The sequence below is a fragment of the Pholcus phalangioides genome, unplaced genomic scaffold (assembly GCF_987345545.1).
Source record: "Pholcus phalangioides strain wild (caught in Gottingen) unplaced genomic scaffold, Ppha-v1.0 ptg000022l_1, whole genome shotgun sequence".
Lineage (NCBI taxonomy): Eukaryota > Metazoa > Arthropoda > Arachnida > Araneae > Pholcidae > Pholcus > Pholcus phalangioides.
In genome coordinates this window covers 21,115,020-21,136,016 of record NW_028301615.1, presented here as the reverse complement: position 1 = coordinate 21,136,016, position 20,997 = coordinate 21,115,020, and the positions used below count along the sequence as shown (strand labels likewise).

Sequence of the window (20,997 nt, the reverse complement as noted above, 5' to 3'; positions counted from 1 at the left end):
GATAACCAGTATTTCCCAGGGACAGAATAAAAAATTTTATAGTATTCTGATAACTCATCGCGGTTTAGTGAAAATGTTTGTTTTGTCAAGCTTGCTAGTAAAGCTCTCTTACACATTTCTACTATAAGACAATTGGCCAATGTCCTGATAACTGAAATCAAGTCCCAGAAGAGTCAAGGAAAAAAATCACTCAGGACTGTACTCGAGAACTACCAAATGTTCAGCTGTTAAGAAAATTGGCTGACAAATTTTTCTTTCCGCTCTCTTATGGTCGTGGGTAGAGATAAGTTCTGGCCCTGTCCCCATCATCAAAGATGTGTAAAGGATTAACATCATCATGCAACACCCCCCCACCCTTACAATAAGGGTGCTCTTCTTTTGATGATGGGTACAGGCAGTGCTCGCAACAAGAAAAAGGTTGAAGACCTCTAACATTAGATAGACGGCATGTGGGTGAACGAGCACTTTGTCCCACATGAAGCGCATGCTAGCACCAGACCGATAATCGCGCCGAACAGCAATCACTGTTAGAAGAAAATGCTGTCTAAGCAGAATTGTGCACAAGTGAGCCAATTCCTTTACAGACTGCATAATTTTAATACAGCACACATAAAATAAAAATTAGAGGGAATGCTGCTCGCGAGGGCTGAAACCGTGTCTAAGTACAAACATAGTGCAAGAAGATTTTTCAATTCTGATAGCCAGCGCACCGTTTACACAAGCAGGGGAAGGGGATAACTACAAGATTTTCAGAAGCACTCATTTTCATTCCGATTGGCAGTCGGCAGGCACAGATCCAGGGCAATGTGTCAGGAGGGGGAGATCTATTCTGTGTAGGTTCTTTTGATTGTCCCATATTTTAAGGGTGAGATCAATTTTCCCTTTCAATCTTTGAATCATTTGAAATATAGGAAAAAAAATATATATATATATACACACACACACATCAAATTGAACGGGAAAACTCATGGAGAGAATTCTTAAAATTTAAGTTCACCTGTATTTCATCGAATATCTGACGCAAAAATCTGAAACAATATTAGTCACAATAACTGTGTGCGTTTACTTTTTTTTGACGATCAAGGGACTCAATCATTCATATTTTTAGCAAATAAAAAAAAAACCCAATTGGATGAAACACTTTCAAATACTTTACTAAAAACAAATTTTTCATCAAATAATAAAAATTACACAAAAGTTGTTTTTTTTCCTTAAATTACATTCATCAACTGAATTTAAATTTTTTTTTTACACGACATTCACCAAAATCATAGGTAACACGAAGATATTGCTCAAGAAAAGAAATAATAACAAGCCACATAAGAAGAAGAAATAGGATGAAATGCTTTTTTTTTCTTCGTTCACATACATAAACATGTTATATATATATATATATATATGCAAATACAGTACATTGAATTTCAATTTTCTTCTCTAGCCTATTATGCTGCATTCAATCATAGTTCTGAGAAAACAGGAAATCTGCAGCTGAATTTTCGTTTCTCTCACAAGCGAAATAAGCTTCGATTGCTTGATATTCTGGGAACCCCAGCTGTTTTAGCTGAAAATAAAAAAATAAATACAAGTCACTGAGCACATCATGGTCAATCTCAATAAAAGCTAGAACAAGGGGGGAAATTTTCACTTTTTATGAGCAACATCAAAAATTTCAACAAGGTCTGCAGACCATCACAAGCTCACTGATCATATAAATTATAGGGCTGTATTGATTGGCAGACTAACAACACGATACTGACATAACATGAAAATACAAGCATTTCCATCTTTACTTCGGAAAATGGAACGCGGATGGCAGCACGAATACAAAACAAGTGAAACTCGACAACATAAATACGTTAGGGCCACAATACACTCAGAACACTCATTCTCCGGCACATGCCGATTTTCTAGAAATTCTGAATGTGTAGGTGCATGTATGGTTAAGTAGTAGTAGGCTACATTGATTTCTATAATGGCTGGTGGACAACAAAGAACCCAGTGAGTCACACTTTGATACAAGCTGTGCCCAGAAGCAGTTCTCTGGCCCGTGAAGTCACACGAGCTGATGCTCTGGAAGAGGACCGAATCCGAAATGAAAGGGCAAAAACTATTTCTGGTCGAGGCTCATTATAGTGGTCTCCATCGTTCCATCAAGAACTGACGTTGCATCAAAATAAAAACATATAAGATACTATTTGAACTTGTCCTATCACAGAGATGCCATTGACGCGCTATAGCGCGTGGCAGACAGATGGCTGAATTTCGGAAAAGGATGCATAAAAATTTGGTTTATTTGGCACATAAAATTTGTAAAATTTTCACGTCCCACGAGACATGTTCTTACCTAGTTCCAAGAAAAAGTAAGGAAAAACTCAACCCTTTTTGCCCTTCCTATCTTTTTTTCACGGTCCATCACGATTGAGTGACCTTGACAAAGTGGGTTTACTACTTTGTAGACTATACTGTATTGTTATACACACAGATTATTGAAGATATTTAGTTGCTTCCCTTGATGAGGGGCCGTGTACAGAATTTGAGTTTTTATTCTTCTCAGAGTTTTATTCGCGGCGAAGATAGGGGGGGGGGATCTAATGTATTTGCGTATATATATGAATTGACATCATCATCATCATCATGAACCCCCAGACTTTCAAGTCTATCTCTGCCTATGGTCTTCTGAAGCTGCCCCTGGATGTGATATCAAAAAATTGTTTTGAATTTCTTCAATAGGACAAAAAGTCAATGAGAAATTTCAAAAATTAATTTTAAAAAAATCAACCAATCGATATAAAAGAAGTTTCTTTTGTACAAACATACTCATAGTTGCCTTATCATGAAAACCTCATACAACAAAAATTACTAACTTTACAAGAGCAAAAAAAAAAGAATGGGGAATCCCATTGAATAATGCACAAAAAGGGGTTAATTTTTCTTCTATCTATAGAGAGCAGATTTTTTATTCAAAAGCTGTAATAGATATGTCCTCAATCTAAACCTGTCAAAAAAGCATTCTTGAGAAAAAAAATTTATGCACAGTAAAACTTCAATTAAACTGCCACTCATTTAACCGTCAGTTTCTGTTATCAGTCCAGTTTGTCCAGAATGGTTCCACAACCGTTTCATGCTTAAGTTAGAGCTCATATGTTCGAAAAGCAGTTACCGCAAGTACTGCTATTAATGTACAATGCCCCGACACATCCCTCTTGTGAACTCAGAAGTGATGATGACAAAATTACACAATACCTCTTTCTCCTAGCGAATAGAACTCCACTTATCCAACCTATGGACCAGGGCATAATTGAAAATATGAAGCGACGTCCAAGAATTTTGGAAGGGATACAACATAAAGGACATTATTTTCAATGTCGCCACTGTCTGGGCTGACCTTATATTATTGTTTATACTGATTGTTTTGTAAAATTAAATACAATATGTATGTATTAATCACTTTTTTAAAGGATTTTATTTCCATTTTCGTCCCAAGCCCACAGTGAAATCATGCTACTGTACACATGTAGTAAGAGAGTTCTGTTATCCGTCACAGCCCTGGTCCAGACGGTGACGGTTAATCAAGTTTTTCCTGTACAAAGTTTTTAATATAAAGTGACATTAACATGGCAGGGAGTGATTTTTGATGAATTAAAGAAAAATAGTTTAAAATTACACTCACAAATGGTACTGCATCGCAAAATAAACTTGGCATAACACATAAAATGTGACACACAGAAACAGTACACAATTCATTTTCATTATGATTTGTGTTACATGAAACTTACCCCATTTCAATATCAGCACTCATTGCTTTGTAGCTTGGGCTACACGGGGTGGGAAGTGACAAAGTCCATTTCGAAGCAGCAAAATTCAGGATTCGGAGCAGATATTTATAAATTGGAGCAGCGAAATTAACAAAAATATTTTCGTTAACCCTCACCCCTTTTCAAAATAAAACAATTGCACTGTGTTTTGTTATCAAACATCTTTTCATCAGCTTGTTTTTTGTTTTTCAGGCTTTCGACACCTTGTTTGAAAGAGCGGCTGTCATAAAATATTTTGCACCAGTCTATTTCAGATGATTTTTGCTTACTGAGGGCACTATATGCTGCCTGGAACAGCAGCACTTCAAATGTGGGCTAAAAATTTTCTATGTTTTCAATTTTTTTATACTCTGAAAGAAATTGTTGCAAAATGGGAGAGAAATTTTGATAGAATCAACAAGATGTTTGGTGACTCAACACTCATTATTGGGCAACATTGGTGATTTAATGCTCGTTATTTGGCAAAGTTTCTAAATTAGCAATCGTAATTCGGCAGACATGCTCTTTTTACTCCTAGAATGAATTTTTTTTCACGAAACATCGGGATTTGGCACAATGATGATCGACTTCAGTAATTTCTGCTGCTTCCAGTGGCGACTTTTTTTTTTCCAACGGAAACTGACTCGCATTCGCGCTTTAAAGCTGAAAGACCATTGCAAACCATCTTCAGTTGCACGATCACGAATATTGGGGTTTCGCGATGGAAGGCCTGATGATAGGCCGATAGTTTAAATACGGCGATAGTTGAAGTACAGTGGAATACAACACGCTCTTTTCGGAAAGAATCGTTTTGCGGCAAGGAAGAACAAAAATTTTTTTACATGCTTTCCGAAATTCTGGGCATATTGAAGCAAAATTCGCTATTTGGCGCAGAAAAATATGAAAATACCCTATTGGAGCAGGATGGCGCAAGATATTAATTTTGGCGCAGAGTTCCCACCCCTGGCTACATCTCAGCAATACCTAATTTCAACCCGTTACCTGCTAACATAGATTGCAGAGAGGTCTCTATCAATCACCTCTCTGATTCTTTGACTTTAGTTCCTTGATCTTGGTTACATGCGAGTCGTAAACTTTGTCTTCCCCACAAGAAAAAATCAATGAGATGTTGAAGCTGGAGACAGAGGTGGCCATAATAGGGTTCCATCTCATCCAATTCATCGACCAGGGAATTACTGATTGAGTGAATCGCATATGGTTTTTTTCCTCTAATGTGGAGGAAAGGAATCCTGCTGCCAAAAAAAATTTTAGTTGCCACTCCAAAATATTGTCATGACATTAATGTTCCTTCTGAAAAACGTGATGCAAAACTTTCTTTCAACTGTAATAGCAGATTTTGTTTCAAAATATAGTGAAACCTGTACGAAACAAACCATCAAGCAACTGAAATAATATTCTATTTCAGACAAATTTCAAAGTACTAATCATTGAACAGACTATATTTCGATTCCATCTTAGACAGGTTTCACTGTACCAACCTAAGCAGTTCATCTTTCACTGGTGAAGCCTTTTCTACAATGATGTTATCGGAAGATGATGTTTTCAGATTTCATTACATTGTGTTTAGCAACTAGCTGTAAATGAGGCTGTAGGCATCAAATTTAGGGTTTTATTTTATTCTCCTTGAGCAGCCGTGGAGCGTTTGGGAAGTGCGTACTAAACCTCAAGGGCTCTGTAGAGCACGAATTAAACTACATTGTCTATGTTGCTTTTCATGTGTTATATGAAGTTTTTACTTTATAGTACAGCGCCATCTGACAGTGAAATTTTTATTGAAAAAATAATAATTCTTTGCCATGATAAGCATTTTTATGCAAACTGCACTTCCTTTATGAAGATTAGTCAATTTTTTCAAATATAATTTTTAAAATGTCATGGACTTTTCGGTCAGCCGCCTGTATTGTTAGTTCTCTTGATACTACCACACCACAAGCCATGGAAACAAGCAAGCAAGCAAAACAAGCTCGTGAATGCAAAGAATAAATATGTGATCAAAAAAACGAAAACACCAAACAGTCTAATTACCCGATCAATAGCGTCCTGGTCTTGCTGTGTCCTGTTCCTCATGAGCAAGCTGCCACTCGGATGGTTATTCTCATCTGAGTCGCTTGGTTGAGGCTCCAACATGTGAAAAACAGCTTCCTGGTGACTAGGAGAGAGCACCTGCCTTTCAGGAAAGTGACCCTCTGGCTGTATAGGAGCTGCCTGAGCTAAGAGTCGAGCACTCTGTTCAATGGCACTGTGTACCCTTTGAAAATCTTGCTCGTTCACTGGAAAAAAAAAAATCAGAGACAACTGAATTTATTTATAGTACTAGATATATATTTCAGATTGATACAGAACAGCTGAGCACAAAACATTTCTTTTGTATGGGTATCGAATGTAGGACTTGACAAATAAAAAAGAAAGTTATTTAGGCGGCAACAGCCAAATTTGTCAAGTCTCGTTATTTGGACTTTATATCCTTTTTCTATGTTAAAAGACACACTACCATGAAATCCGAAAAATTTGTATCATTCATATAGCTCCAATTTAGCAATCACATACAGGAAATTTTAGGTATCAATACAATTTTATAGTCGCTATAACGATCCAGTATTCGTCAAACCCTAATCTAATACCTATCTCTAGGATCTTTTGGGTGGCTCCAGAGCATTTTTACACATCTCCCACACTCCCGAGAATTTTCATATCTTCCGAATTTTGACCGTGATTACAAAAAATCCAAACTTTTTGGGGAATAAAACTAATGCAGTGAAACCTGTATGAAACAATGTCAAGAGACTGATATAATATTCCGTTTTATAAAAGTGCACATTCCAAAGCACTAATCAGAATTGAACAGACCATCTTTTGATTCTGTTCAAGCAGGTTTCCGTCTTATGCAGTGTCCGTTTTACACAGGTTTCACTGTAATTACCATTGAAAATCAGACCCATGCATAATGTAAACATGCCTAAAATCACATGGAAAATGTTAATGCTTCATTTTGGAGGAGAAAAGACAAAATTCACCAAACAGCCACCATCAGTTTGCCCTATCAACAGTCAAATCAGCAAGATTAATTGCATCTGGGATGACCATACGTGCCGTTAAATCTGTATGCCCCATTTTTGGGCCCCGGTGTTATTGTTTTTTGGCATGATTTGAGTGTAGTAATGGCTACTCATTTGACCTAATGTTGGGTGACTGCTAGAGACTTGGTGCTAATTGGGGATGGCTAATACGACATCACATTTTTCTAAAGGGGGGAAAAATATCTCAGATTTTACTTTTGCTTACCAAAAATTCCTTTCATTAAATTTGTTTGTGTACAGTTTTTGAATGAAATTCAGATAGTTTGAATTGAATTCAATTTGTCGATAATTGAATGTTATATGATAGTGTTCATGGTGAATTCATTATAGATTGTGTTCTTTGAAATTAAAAATTAATATAGGTGCCACAAAGCCCCTAAAATTGCATTTTTAAAAACATGCAATGGGCGGATGGGCCAAAAAACATGTCATTATAAAATGTGCTTTTTTGATATTTGATTTGAAAAAAGTCTTATGAGTAATACAGCAGAACCTTAATGTTGTTCACAATGCTTGACCGATATCAGTTTCGTAAGTGTTGAGGAAATTGCACCAAAGTTCAAAATTCTCCTGTCCATGAAAATGACATCATGAAACTTAGCACATGCAAATAAGCAACACTGCTTCTGAGGAACTACTTGGTTAGAGAAGCAACAACACTGTGCAATTCTTCAAAAATGCCATAGAAATAGAAATGCAGAAAATGACCAAATCTTTTATATTATGTGTTAAAATGTGATGTGAATTTGAGAGAGAGATTGACCTTGATCAGAATCTCTTCAGAGAGGTACAGCAGAAACTGTGACAAAATCTCAAAAACATGCAGATAGTATTGGCAGTTTTCCCCACCACAAAATCAGTGCAAAACCTTTCGATAAGAAATATGAAAGGAGGAAAAATTATAGCATGTTGCTGTTTTGAATCAGCTATGAACTATAGTTGAGCACAACCTAACCAAGGGGTTTTCAACCTTCTGTTGACCCTTTTGCCATAAGACAAATGCCGGGACCCCACACCAGAAAGATGAAAGCTATGGAACACCCCCCCCCCCCGCCTATATTGAACAATATTTAGCACATAATAATGTAAAAACAATAAGTTAACTGTATGCAACCTTCAATAAATCTGGGTAAACAACATTTCTGACATGCTTGAACATAGATATTTAACACTAGACAATTCAAAACAATATAAGAAAGTGCAAAAGAAAAATTAAAGCATTACATTGTGAAATTGAAACTGATGCATCCGATTCCGCATTATCATCATTTGAGCTTGAAGAAACTGCAGGTTGTTGTTCACTGCTGCTACCTGGAAATGCACCCTTCACAAAAAGGAAAACAAATGATGAAGTGTTTGAAAAAAAAAATTATCAATGATTATAATTATCAATTATCAAAAATATTATCATCATTATCCATATAATCGGCAACTCCACTGAACATTCGAAAATCATATAAATGTAGAACATTTAACAGCAACAATGTTAAAATGGCTGGACAATGAAATTTTTAGGCGAATCAACTCGTCTAACGATTTGTTTAGCTCTAATTTTGCTACTACAGAGGTTTATTTACAATTCTCAAATACAAAATAGAGCATAAAACATTAACTGTCTATAAATTGGCTGAATATCCCGCTTAGGTCTAATTGTAATATGGCTAGTCAAGCTCAAACATGCTTTTGAGTTAAAAATCTGGTAACCTCATTAACACCATAAAGATCAACAATCATATACTCACGGTTAATAGATATTCCACAGCCCTGTCAGGATTATGAAAGCTGGCTCTCAGAGCACGTTCTACATCAGGCCTTTGATAACCCATTTCCATAATCTGTAGCACAAGCTGTTGGTGTCTTTCGTCGGACACCAGAGGTATCTCTGGTCTAGAAATTAAAAGGCAAAATCAATGAACATTAGAGAAGAAATCAGCGAAAATTCCTCAGCCTACCCCTATGCATTATTTTTAGGATATTAAATATGTTATCACAACTCAATTGGCATCTGATGAGAAACAATCTTCAGATACAAGAAATCTACTCCACCTTTTCTTTTATTTCTATAGTATGCGTGAGCGGATAAAGAATCCTCGAGTGGATGGGGGTTCGAATTACTGAGGGCAAGAGTAGTGAACGGTGAAGTCTTTGTGTTATTCAATAACTTTAAAAAATATCGTCAAACTCTTTCAATATATGAATGCAGTGGTTCCTCGCAGTTTGATGCAAATCTATAGATATAAACTAATGTACTAAAATTGAACCCATGATCATCAGATTATGGGTGAAGCTTGCGGTAACTATGTACTATCTCATTGCATGGAGGCCAGTGCATTTTATGCAAGTAAAGGAATAAGAGACAGCAAATCAGCCCACAATACATTGATACTTCAGCTAAAGAATGCCTCTGCTTACGAATTTTATACATATACAAATGCAAGGCCACAACAGGCAAAATGCCCAACGAGGTGGCTGAGAAAAAAATGCCTATAACAAATATGGATGTCATATATTTCTAAAATACAGCAACCCCCGATTAAAAAAATGCAATTACAAAAACAATTTTTCCAGCTAACACAGATTTTTTCAATGCTTTCCAACTCAGCTAATGAATACAGATTCAGCTAACTCAGGGGTGGGAAGTGACTAAGTCCACTTTGGAGCAGCAAGATTCAGGATTTGGAGCAGCAAAATATGGGATTCGGAGCAGTTTTGGAGCAGCAAATTCAGGATTTGGAGCAGCAAAATATGGGATTCGGAGCAGATATTTATGAATTGGAACAGTGAAATTAACAAGAATATTTTCGTTAACCCTCAACCCTTTTCAAAATAAAACTGCACTGTCTTTTGATATCAAACATTTTTTTGTCAGCTTGATTTTTGTTTTTGGTGTTTTAGGCTTTTGACACCTTGTTTGAAAGAGCGGCTGTCATAAAATTTTTTGCAACTGTCTATTTAAGATGATTTTTGCTTACTGAGGGCACTATTTGCTGCCTTGAACAGCAGCACTTCAAATGAGCTAAAACATTTTTATAAGTTTTCAATTTTTTTATACTTGGAAAGATTTTGTTGCAAAGTGGAATTGAATTTCGGAAGAATCAACACGATGTTTGGCGATTCAGCACTCATTATCTGGCGAGATTGGCTATCCGACACTCGTTATTTGGCGAAAATGGCGATCCGACACTCGTTATTTGGCGAAATTGGCGATCGGACACTCGTTATTTGGCGAAATTGGCGATCTGATACTCGTTATTTGGCGATATTGACGATTTAACGCTCGTTATTCGCCAAAGTTTCTAAACTAACATTCGTAATTCGGCGGACATGTGCTTTTTACTCCCGGAATGAAATTTCTTTTCACGAAACATCGGGATTTAACACAATGACGATCGACTACAGTAATTTCTGCTGCTTCCAGTGACGACTTTTTTTTTTAAACGGAAGCACTCGCATTTGCACTTTGACGCTGAAAGACATTGCAAACCATCTTCAGTTCGACGATCACGGACAATATCGGGGTTTCACGATGGAAAGCCCGATGAGGGGCCGATAATTTAAGGCAATAGTTTAGTCATAGTGGAATAAAACACGCTCTTCTCAGAAAGAATCGTTTCGTAGCAAGCAGGAGCAAAAATTTTTTTTCTTCCTTTCCGAAATTCCGGGCATACTGAAGCAAAATTCGCTATTTGGCGCAGAAAAATACGAAAATACGCTATTGGAGCAGGATGGCGCAAGATATCAGTTTTGGCGCAGTGCGGCGCAATTGGCGCAGAGTTCCCACCCCTGCTAACTTGATATGAGTGCATAAGCTAGCATAAAACCGCCATGTTGTAAGCTAAATTTTCAGCAGAAACCACCAGCACCCAATGGCTGGCTGCCATGTGTTAGGGAGAAAAGGTATAGCACTTTGATAGTGATGACAATGCGAAGGGTATAATAGAATTTTACTCAGTGATGCAGTAGAATTTTTGTACAATGCATGTTGCCACATTTTTATTTATAACCCTCATTAAGGAGGAAAAAAAACATGTTTCAATGTGTTGGAAGACACTTATAAAGCATAACACAAAGCTAACATAGCATAAAAATTAATAATTGATTATTTATAGAATATATTAAAAAAAATGTTTACCCGCCCCTCGATTCAAAAGATCCTCGTTCTGACCCAGAGAGATCAACTGTCTGAACGTCAGTGCCTTCCAGCTCCTCTCCTTCACCGTCTTGTAAAACTGAAGGTTTGGGCTTTAATAACGAAGAAAAATATTGCTTTATTACACAAGTCTTTGAAGGAAGTTTTGCTTTCATCAATTTGAATCATTTCCAATAAACGAAAATTAATTTCCTTACAAAACTGAAAATCCTAATGCTGCAATGGAAAAAAGTCTTTTCAGTATAAGCAACTGATTATTTCCCATATGGCTGTATTGTTTCTCGGTATAAAATTCACACTTTTAGTAATTTTATAAATGCAAGTTCAGCTTCTTTTAAAAAATTGAAATTGATGTTCAAGTGAAATGACGTTAATAAATAATTTCTAACCTTCTTGACTAAAATGATCAGAAACTTCTTCTCGTCAATTCCATAATCGGACAGCTTGCTGTTATCAGCCAGAATTTTACCTGAAAATTATTGTAAAACAGAACAATGATCAAATATTAATGCTAAGAGTGATTAATTAAGGCAGTTACACAATATGTAACCGCAAGCTTGACAAGCATGCATGTTCAATGTTTTTTGTTTGATTTCCCTTTCGACACCACACGACACAAGTACAAAGACTAATTTGTCAAGATCGGGCGATGATGTGCTCGATTTTGGCTGTCTTTATCCTTGTGCATAGAAATAAAATAGCAACCTGAGCAGAGCTAAATGGACAGTGAGGACTGGTACAACCTACCCGCAGGGTACACACCTTCAGTTTCACTAAAATAGCATGCGTAATCGAAATTCATTCCATCCTCAATCCACTTGTACAATCAAAATGTTCGTGTGCAAAATTTCCTTACAGATGCTCAAGCATGCTTGTGCAAAAAAGATAGAACATGCACTTTTTTTTCTAAGCTTGCAATTACATGACTTTAAAAGTTTCAGTTATTTTAACACAAGTATCTGCTGTAAGGAAAGGAAAAAAGGGCTTGAAAGCATTTACTAATTGCTATGACAGTATTTACTAGGGTTAGGATTTTTATGACCTAAAAACTGACAATATGCTCCATAAAAAATACATTTATATGCACTAAAAAACTTGAAATATGCTGTAAAATATTTAAAATATGCCTTTAGTAATAGGCTGACCATATTTCCTCTAGCGAATTATGGGAAATTGCAGCTAATGTGGCCGAGAAGGATAAATCACCAATCATTGCCAAAAAACAATACCAAAGGTAAGTGAAATTATCAGTTATTGGTAATATCGTCAAAAAGTTGTCAATGTGGAAAATGAAACTAGTAAAGAATGAGCTTTGGGGGGGGGGGGGGGGGGGGGAATTCCTCATCATTATTCCACTGAAATATGCAAAATAATGCTCAAAAATATGGAAATATGTCTTGAATTTTGAAAATCATGAAAAATGCCTCAAAATTACTTAAAAATAATGAAGAAATGCTGTATCAAGTAAAAATAGTAAAATATGAGATCGTAGAAATTCGAGCTCTGGTAATAACTAATTGCCAATGCAACCATTTGATAACATTTGCAACATTGCAGATTCTTATCAAATAGTCATTTTCAGAAAATGATTCACCTTTTAAAAATTTGATTCCATAGCAGCTGAGTTCATACATACCTGCGTACATGAGTTTCTGATGCTTTGCAGGATAGTCTTTACCCTTGACCTGTTCGATCTTTTCTTTGACGTGCCTCACCTGACAAAAATAAAAGTGTTTTATAACTTGTAAAATATAGGCTAAGGCAGGGGAGTCATTTCAACTTTTTCCAGGGGGGCAAAGAACATGTATTTATAATTTTACATATATACAGTCAAACCTCGTTAAGGAGTCACTCTTGTGAGAGCAAAAATATGACTAAATACGCAGAGTGACTCGTTAAACGGAGTAAGCCATAGCTGTGCCAATTCCTGCCTGAGCACAATTGGGACTTCCAAAAAGTGACCCGGTAAGCAGAGTGACGTGTTAACCGGATGACGCACTAACGAGGTTTGACTGTATACCATTTTAGCGTATTTTCAAAAGCCAGGGGCAATGCCCCCGACCCCCCCCCCCTCAAATGATGGGCCTGGGCTAAGGTAAATTGTAATAAAATTCTAATAAGGTTATACAATCACATTTCAACAACAGTGACGGCTGAAATCATATATGTGTATATGGTATTTTGATAGTTCTTGAGAATTATGACTGAAACAAAGAAGCAGTGGCAGCTTGTTGCAAAAAAAATCTGAGGGGTACTAAAATTTTTTTGCGTTGTATTGTGATACAGGCAGGACCAGATTTTGCATGGGCCGCTGAGGCATTTGCAGTGGATTTAGGTTGACCTCCAAAATTTAAACACATAAACAGTCAACCCTCAGTTTACAAACGGCCCAGTGTTTATAATTTGGTTTTTGACCAATTGTAAACACAATTGGTCACACAATACATTTGGTTATGACCATTGATGTGAGGTTAGAATATTCTACGGAGAACATTCTCGAAGAAAGAGATGTAAAAATTTGAGAGTAATCTGAAATTTTTTTTTTTTTAAAATAATTTAAATTTTTTTACTCATTTTGTTTATATTGCAAAATATAAATAAAATTTCATTGCCTGAAACATTTACAACAAAACAATTTTTGGTATAATCACCCCCCAACGACAACTGTTAGTTCGAGAATATTCTCCAGGTCATGATGAGAGGTTTTAAAAGTCTGGTTATAAAGATTTTAGAAACCTTAAGATTAAAACCTTAAAAAATTATTTTAAAATTAGATACAGTTTCAGAAATAAGTTCACAACAAAAGAAATTAAACCAAAGTTGATTAATAAAGGAAGCTATTCTTATATAATCACTTTCATTCTAAGATACAGAATTCTGCTGTTTTCTTCACAATGCACCTACACTTAAATTCTGTATCACTCACATTTCTTTAAAAGTTGTGCAATTCACCCCTTTACAAAATTTGGAAAAAAAAACCTAATAAGCCTATTATAGTTACATTCGCTCGAATGTAACTGATATACTTTTTTTCCACACTGTTTTAAAACAGAATTTTTTTCACTTAAGCTAAAAACCCTTTCCTTAATTCATGGGAGAAATTAGCATGAAACTGTCTAATGGGTAGGCTATCATGAAATATGTACTTTTTCTAATGTGTAAGTTAGCCCTAAAGCAGAATATAAAGCAATATGGAACATATGTCGCAGAACAATCCGGAAGAATTTTATTTAAAAAGTATGAAAACATTATGGGAATTTTTACAGCAGAACATTTCCAGTCAGTAAAGGGCTCACTGCAAAACATTCTGCTATGGGGGTGAACCAATATATTCTATAAATTCCTTGCAAAAGTTCAGAACTTCTGTTTAAAAAGTCTCGCCACAGAGAGCAACAAGCCTATAACAGAACGATTATTCAACAAATAGCCAACTTCAATTAACCGACAAATATAAATATGTACCAATTTGTTAGAAATTCCGCAGAGGAATGTGAACGAGTGGTTTGGTAGCAGTATAGCAGTACGTTTACAGATTACTTAAGTAGCTGGCCAACAGTATGTTTCGAGACCACTTGAGTGACTTACAGACTACTTAAGTGGTTTGCAACACACTTACAGCAACCAACTGCATCTTTATAGATCACTTAAGTGGCTCTTGGCGCATTTCCAGATCATTAAAATTGCCCGCAGCACACTTTCATATCACCTGCGTGAATTCTCGCACATTTACAGATCACTTAAATTACCCGCGGCATATTTTCAGATCACCCGAGTGGCTCCAGGAACATTTCTAGATAACTAGAGTGGCCCACACCCCCAAAAAATCAATTATTGAGCACACTTGCTACAGTTTTTTTTTCGGAGAAGGAATTGCAATTGCAATGTCCCAATTGAAATTTTGATCATTCCCCAATTTGAACAACAATGATTTCTTTGCCCACAACATCCAGTATGCCCCTTAATCAGGGTTGGGTTTTTGACATGACAAGCATCAAAAACTGGTTTAAACCATCAAAAACTGTCGTAAATGAATGCCTTTTGATAATGTTTTGAACACAATAGGTATACAACATGATGAAAAACTTACTTTTTTGCATACCAGAATGTTTTATTTTTAAACATTAATTTACTACAATAAATAAAACAAAATGTTAATTATAATTTGCAATTTTGAATTCAACATAAGAGCCTAGAACACATAAAATATAATTTTATGGTTTATTTATCTGAGCTACTCATTACCTGTGTTCAATTTGCCAAGTGGAATAGAGCTGCTTATTCAAAATATGTATGATAGGGCATCAGGGTTATATTTTTGACCCCAGTTCGACGAACCCCAGTTCCAACGAACTCGGTTTTAAAACTATCAAAATCTTACTGTCAATGATGTCAAATAGTTTTTGTTAACTTGATAGATATGTTAAATAACAAAACACTTACTTTTATTTAGATTAAAGGGTTTTATATTCAGAATGATAATTACTGAGGAAAAATATCTATTTTGATATTTTAAATTTTCTGATCCGCCCAAAATTTTATTCCATATGAAAACTCTCACGCAGCATCTGTTAATGCACTAATTAAACTTATTTATTTTCACTTAAAAATTTCTTAGATCAGGGTGTATAAAAATTCACAGAGCTTTAAAGAGTATTTTCAACCAAAGCAGAGCTGACAAGACTTGGTACCCAAAGCATTTGTTTTGCACGTTTAAATACAGATTCAATTGGAAAACCATTGAATTATAAATGCTAGTAAATGTACCATATCATAATGCAAAAGTAAGAACAACTAAGTTTGACATGCAAGCTGCATGTATTAGCTCTAGAATTACCACAGTTATCCAAGTAACATGGTACGATCTAAGGAACATTAACTGATTTAATGAGCCATTCGCGGTTTCACTTTGTTAAAGCCTGTACTTAGACATGCATGGCTTAATCTTTGAGACAAGCATATGACTACTGGCAGGATCAACCAGGTATCAGTCCTCGGAAAAATCCGATCCGAGGTCGAGACCTCCTCCGAACGGCGCGCGATGCCCGCGTCATGTTCGGCACATCTCCCTACGGTCTTCTATATATCGCTAGATATATTGCAATGTTATGCACAATAAGAGTATCGTTTTTAAGTATCAGTGGTTATCTAGATAATTGAATAACAGAAATCAACATTACATACATGATGCAATAAACTTTTTTAAACACTTATCTGTTGTAAAAATAGGACAGCAGACAGTTTATATCAATACAAACATATATAAGCAGTTGAAGAAGTTTTGGAAGGTCAAGAATCATCTTGAATCAAAGAATGTCAAATCGTTCCACAGTTTACCCTTCAATGTTCATGCTGTGCTTTATTCAAATTTTATAAGAGAAAAAAAAACCATATATATTGTCCAAAATAATTCTGTCGAGGGTAGAAAATTATTTTAGAATAATATTAAATATTTATTCTTTGTATAACATAGTCACTTTAAACATTACCTGCAATTACCGTGTGCATTTCCAATGGGAATTTTTATATCCAAAAGCAATATTTGAGGTTTTTGACGTGACAGTTTAAACTGCAGTTTAAACCGTCAAAAACTGCCATGTGTCAAAAACCTGCCAACCCTGCCCTTAATATATAGATTTTCCAGCAAATTTACATCATATATACAAGATCGATCTCTGGGTGCCTAGGTTAGAGCTCAGTCGTGAAGGTCATGGATATATACATTTTTTTGAGTATGTTATGTTTTAACCACGTTTATAGGCCTCAAGCTCAATCGGGTTTTAATTCCCAATCTTAAATTGAATTTGTGGGATGAGTACGTTAATGGGCAATCAATGGCTAATAAGCAAATCGTTGTGATCAATGTTAGTAAACTTATTGTACAATATATATATAGTACTTACTGGCTGTAAAGGATCAACATCCACCATGAAACTTTCCTGTTGCAGAGTTTTAACAGTTATCAACATGGTGTTGGATGAGCCTTTTCTCTCTCTCTCCCCGACTCGTTCCTCCGATTATTTCCTCTGGATGAATGTATCTCGACGATCTCTAAAGCAGCATCAAATCGGAGAATTTGGGAAATCGTTTGGTCATGCCAGAAGAACAATTTCTGATAAGGATGAAGATGGGATTGATCTTGTTATCCCTCATCACATCCTGCCTTCACATGAGATGATTGACCATATCACTCGCCGTGTTTGACGAGACTGTCCGGTATTTTCAGTATATTTTTTTGGCACACTCTGGACTTTTTTTGATCGAAATGCCGCATTGTTTCAACGAAAACGAAACTCGAGTTCATTGTCCGTGGTTCTATATAGGGCCGCAACTGGGGGGAGCAGGCAGGTCTTGTGATCCGAGCGCTGGACCAGAGGGACTTGCCCCGGGTGACATGGGTGGAGATACGGGGGGAAGTGGGGGGCATTGCCCCTCAGCGTCAAAGGTGGAGTCGGCTGATCTAATGTATATATGAATTAACATCATCATCGTGCCCCCCCCCCCAGACTTCCAAGTCTATCGCCGCCTATGCCGGGTGACCAAACATGGTTCTATATTAGTGGGGGAGGTGGGAGATTTATGGTTTGCCCATTCTAATCTAATTAATTTCTTTGACCACTACTTCCTCGAATTTACAATGGCCGTAGCCCACTTAGGTTCTCCCAACCCCCCAGTAAATATACCTCTTTCTTCTAAGTCATTCATATACAGTGAAACTCCTCTAAGACGGCCACTCAGCGTTCCATAAAAAAGTGGTCATCTGCGGAAGTGACCGCCGAATAGGGGTTGTATGACAGGAAAAGCACATTTCAGGGGGGCGTGTCAAAATGGTTTTCAATTTCACAAAATAATCTTATGCTCTATTTATTTACAATGCCCACAAAACAGATACATATACAGTGAAATCTCGCCAGAACGATTCCCGATATAACGATAAATCCCGGTACAACAAAAATTATCGAATTTTAAAGCCGTTGGGGGCGGCAAAAATCATAGTTACGGCCCTGCATGATTAACCCCTCTATAACAATATTTCTTAAAAGGATTTTGAAAAAAAAACCACTACAAACTTTTATTTTTATTTATTTTTCACTCGAAATATCCTTCAGGATACAGTAGAACCTCTCGATAACGGACACCTATGGAACCAAAAATTTTGTCCGGTAACGGGGAGCGTCCGCTAATGGGAGGTACGATGTAGAGTGAAACCTCGTTTATACAACTTTCATATTTATACGACGTTTGGGTTAGGTCGCAATTAGTTCCTGTTAATGTTAAAATGTATACTGTATGCCACTGTGTGTGTGTAAAAGTGGACACCGGTAAGGTAATTATGCATACGCACCAATTTTCTCAATAAAGTTTAATTTGAAATTTCACTACATTTTTTTTTATCACTTTCACCTGCGATTATGCATAATACCCAAATAAAAATGGAAAGTTTGATGTGAATATGGAAAAATTTATAACGTTTCTGCTCTTCATTAGACCAATTAATCATTTTTTCCCGGACACGATACGCGCACTGCAATAAAAATTGAATAAAGTGTGAAGATGATAAAAGCATTCATAACATTCTCAATCGTGTAATGTTGGCTTTCTGCACACATATCAACATGTGCAAACAAAACTAACATTACCATTCGGAATCACCATCCTGGTTCAATTAATCGAGTAACTGATTGCCAGATAATCATATTTATCAATACGAGCCTGGGAGTATGCATATAATCACCGTTGAATATGATAAATTCTCGATTTATGAATAAAAATGAATAAATTAGAGTTGTGAAAATATTAAAGTTTTCGTCTGACTTTGCTGTCCGCTATCGAGAGTGACCGCTAACCATGGGCGGAGATACACCCCCCCCCCCCCCCCAGCGTCAAAGGTGGAGTCGACCGATCTAATGTATATATGAATTGACATCATCATCGTGTTTCCCCCAGCAATAATGAACGTGCCCCTCCATACTTCCAAGTCTATCTCCGCCTGTGCCGCTAACGAGGAGTGAAATATATTAAAGCCCGAATTCCATGGGACCGGGGATCAGGAAGGTGTCCGTTAGGGGAGGTTGCATTGTATTTTTTTACTCATGTCACACATGTTTCAGTTCTTCCGAGGGCGTCTAATATCTGTGTTGGCATCACCTAATTACCGAAAGTGTTCGGTATCGCTACTTTTTGTGCGATACACCAAAGTGCATTGCGATTAACCCCTTTATAGGAGCAGTATACATCTGAATTTCTTTCACCAGCTAATAAATTAAAATATTTTGCAGCGAAATAAATACTCAAAAGCGCATTTTTTGGTGATATTTAGAACGTCAATTTAGAAAAGTTGCCAACAGCAGCATAAATTTGATGACACGTGATGATAACTTTGACTGTCGATTTTTAACGATAACTCCTCTACAAAGATAATTTTTCTTGGTTAGGTATTGTTATATATATACCGAGGTTTCACTGTATCTTATGCAGAACTTGAAATACCAGATCATCCGATCAATTCCTTATAATCTGTGTTATCCGGGATCTGTTCTTTCTTTATAGCAAGTACTGCACATGTTCTTTCATCGCATTTTTTTTACTCCCTCATTGTTGTTCTACTGAATCTCTGAAGAAAGTATCCTCAAAGCCGAAACTTCCACATACTTTACCTATTCAGTAAAGATCAGACTATATTTGTCTGGTTTACATTGTCACTCCCGGGAGCAAATTTTTGAACTCTCACCAGCTAGCAGCAACTATGGGGGTGCAGGCGGTTCTGGTGCCCCGGGCGCCGAACCAGAGGGGGCGTAGATTTCACCAATCAACCCCTCCTTGAGCATTACATGGGGGTGACAAAATGCGCTCTTGCCCTGGCTGACCAAACATCTAGTTGCGGCCCTGTATAGCATTGGCCTCTCTTTGTCATCCTATTTACAAATGTTTCCAACCTGAGTGTCATATTATCATGAACAGAAAATCCGATTGATCCGAAAAGGTATTTATGCTGATGTATAAAGATTATAAGGTTATATAAAAATAACTAAGAGTTCTGAATGCACTAGAAAGAAAAAAAACTTGTTTTTTTTAAACTTTTATCTACAAGGAAGTGGCCGCGGACAGAGGTTGACCGCTAAATGGGGGTGATGTTTGTATTATGTCTATGGAGAATATTATGTTCCGAGGAAAACTGGCCGCGAAGGGGGGTGGCTATCTAGGAGTTTCATTGTATATATTTCACACCCTCTATAGGTCACTCTTTTCTTTCCTCACTCTCACGCTTAAATTCTCTATATACAGGGTGCATATGGTATTTTACTAGCAGATCGTTGATCCTAAAGGAATACTTCCAATTGGAAATATCCAAATAACGTGTAGTACTCGGATATGCCAATCATGCAGGGCCGTCTTAAGAGCATCATGGACCCCAGGGCCAAGTGATTTTTCTGAGGCCCTACCTCGCAAATTCTCGAAAAATTTCTGAGGCCCCCCTCTTCTCTTGAGGCTCCCGGGACGGCCCATGCGTTTAGACGGCACTGCAATCATGTTCCAAGGGGTTGTATAGTTATTAAAATAAAAATGTTAACTTTTTATACGGACACCCTGTGCTCAAGAACAGACAAAAAAACTTCCACGTTCCCAAGTGCAATATTCGCAGCGATATTCGAATTCAAAATACGGGGGCAAGTTGTGGGAATAAACAGCGTTTGTATTACCCGCATTCAACACTGTTTTTTTTCCAAATTCCCTCCGTTTTTCGAATTGGAATATCTCTGCAAATATTGCACTTGGAAACGTGAAAGTTTTTTGTTGGCATCAGGAGATACAGGGCAACAACTTTCTAATTGTGGTTTGTGCACATTGGAACTGTATAAAAAGTTAATTACTTCATTTTCTTGTGTCCCACCCCTGTCATACACATAACTAATGAAAAATGAATGGGGGAATATAAAACAGCGAATCACTCACGGCC

At 36.7% G+C, this 20,997-nt stretch overlaps 1 protein-coding gene across 1 annotated transcript; it reads right to left on the bottom strand.

The window, feature by feature from the left end:
• Positions 1-1,134: 1,134 nt before the first annotated feature.
• LOC149069990 (lysine-specific demethylase RAD23A-like) lies at positions 1,135-17,143 on the bottom strand. The gene is made up of 8 exons (XM_089249717.1): positions 16,943-17,143; positions 12,679-12,757; positions 11,432-11,511; positions 11,025-11,134; positions 8,635-8,779; positions 8,117-8,216; positions 5,841-6,085; positions 1,135-1,561 (listed from the first exon to the last, which is right to left on the bottom strand). The coding sequence occupies exons 1-8, from the start codon at positions 17,006-17,008 to the stop codon at positions 1,454-1,456; spliced, it is 933 nt and encodes a 310-aa protein (XP_089105843.1). The 5' UTR covers positions 17,009-17,143; the 3' UTR covers positions 1,135-1,453.
• Positions 17,144-20,997: the final 3,854 nt, after the last annotated feature.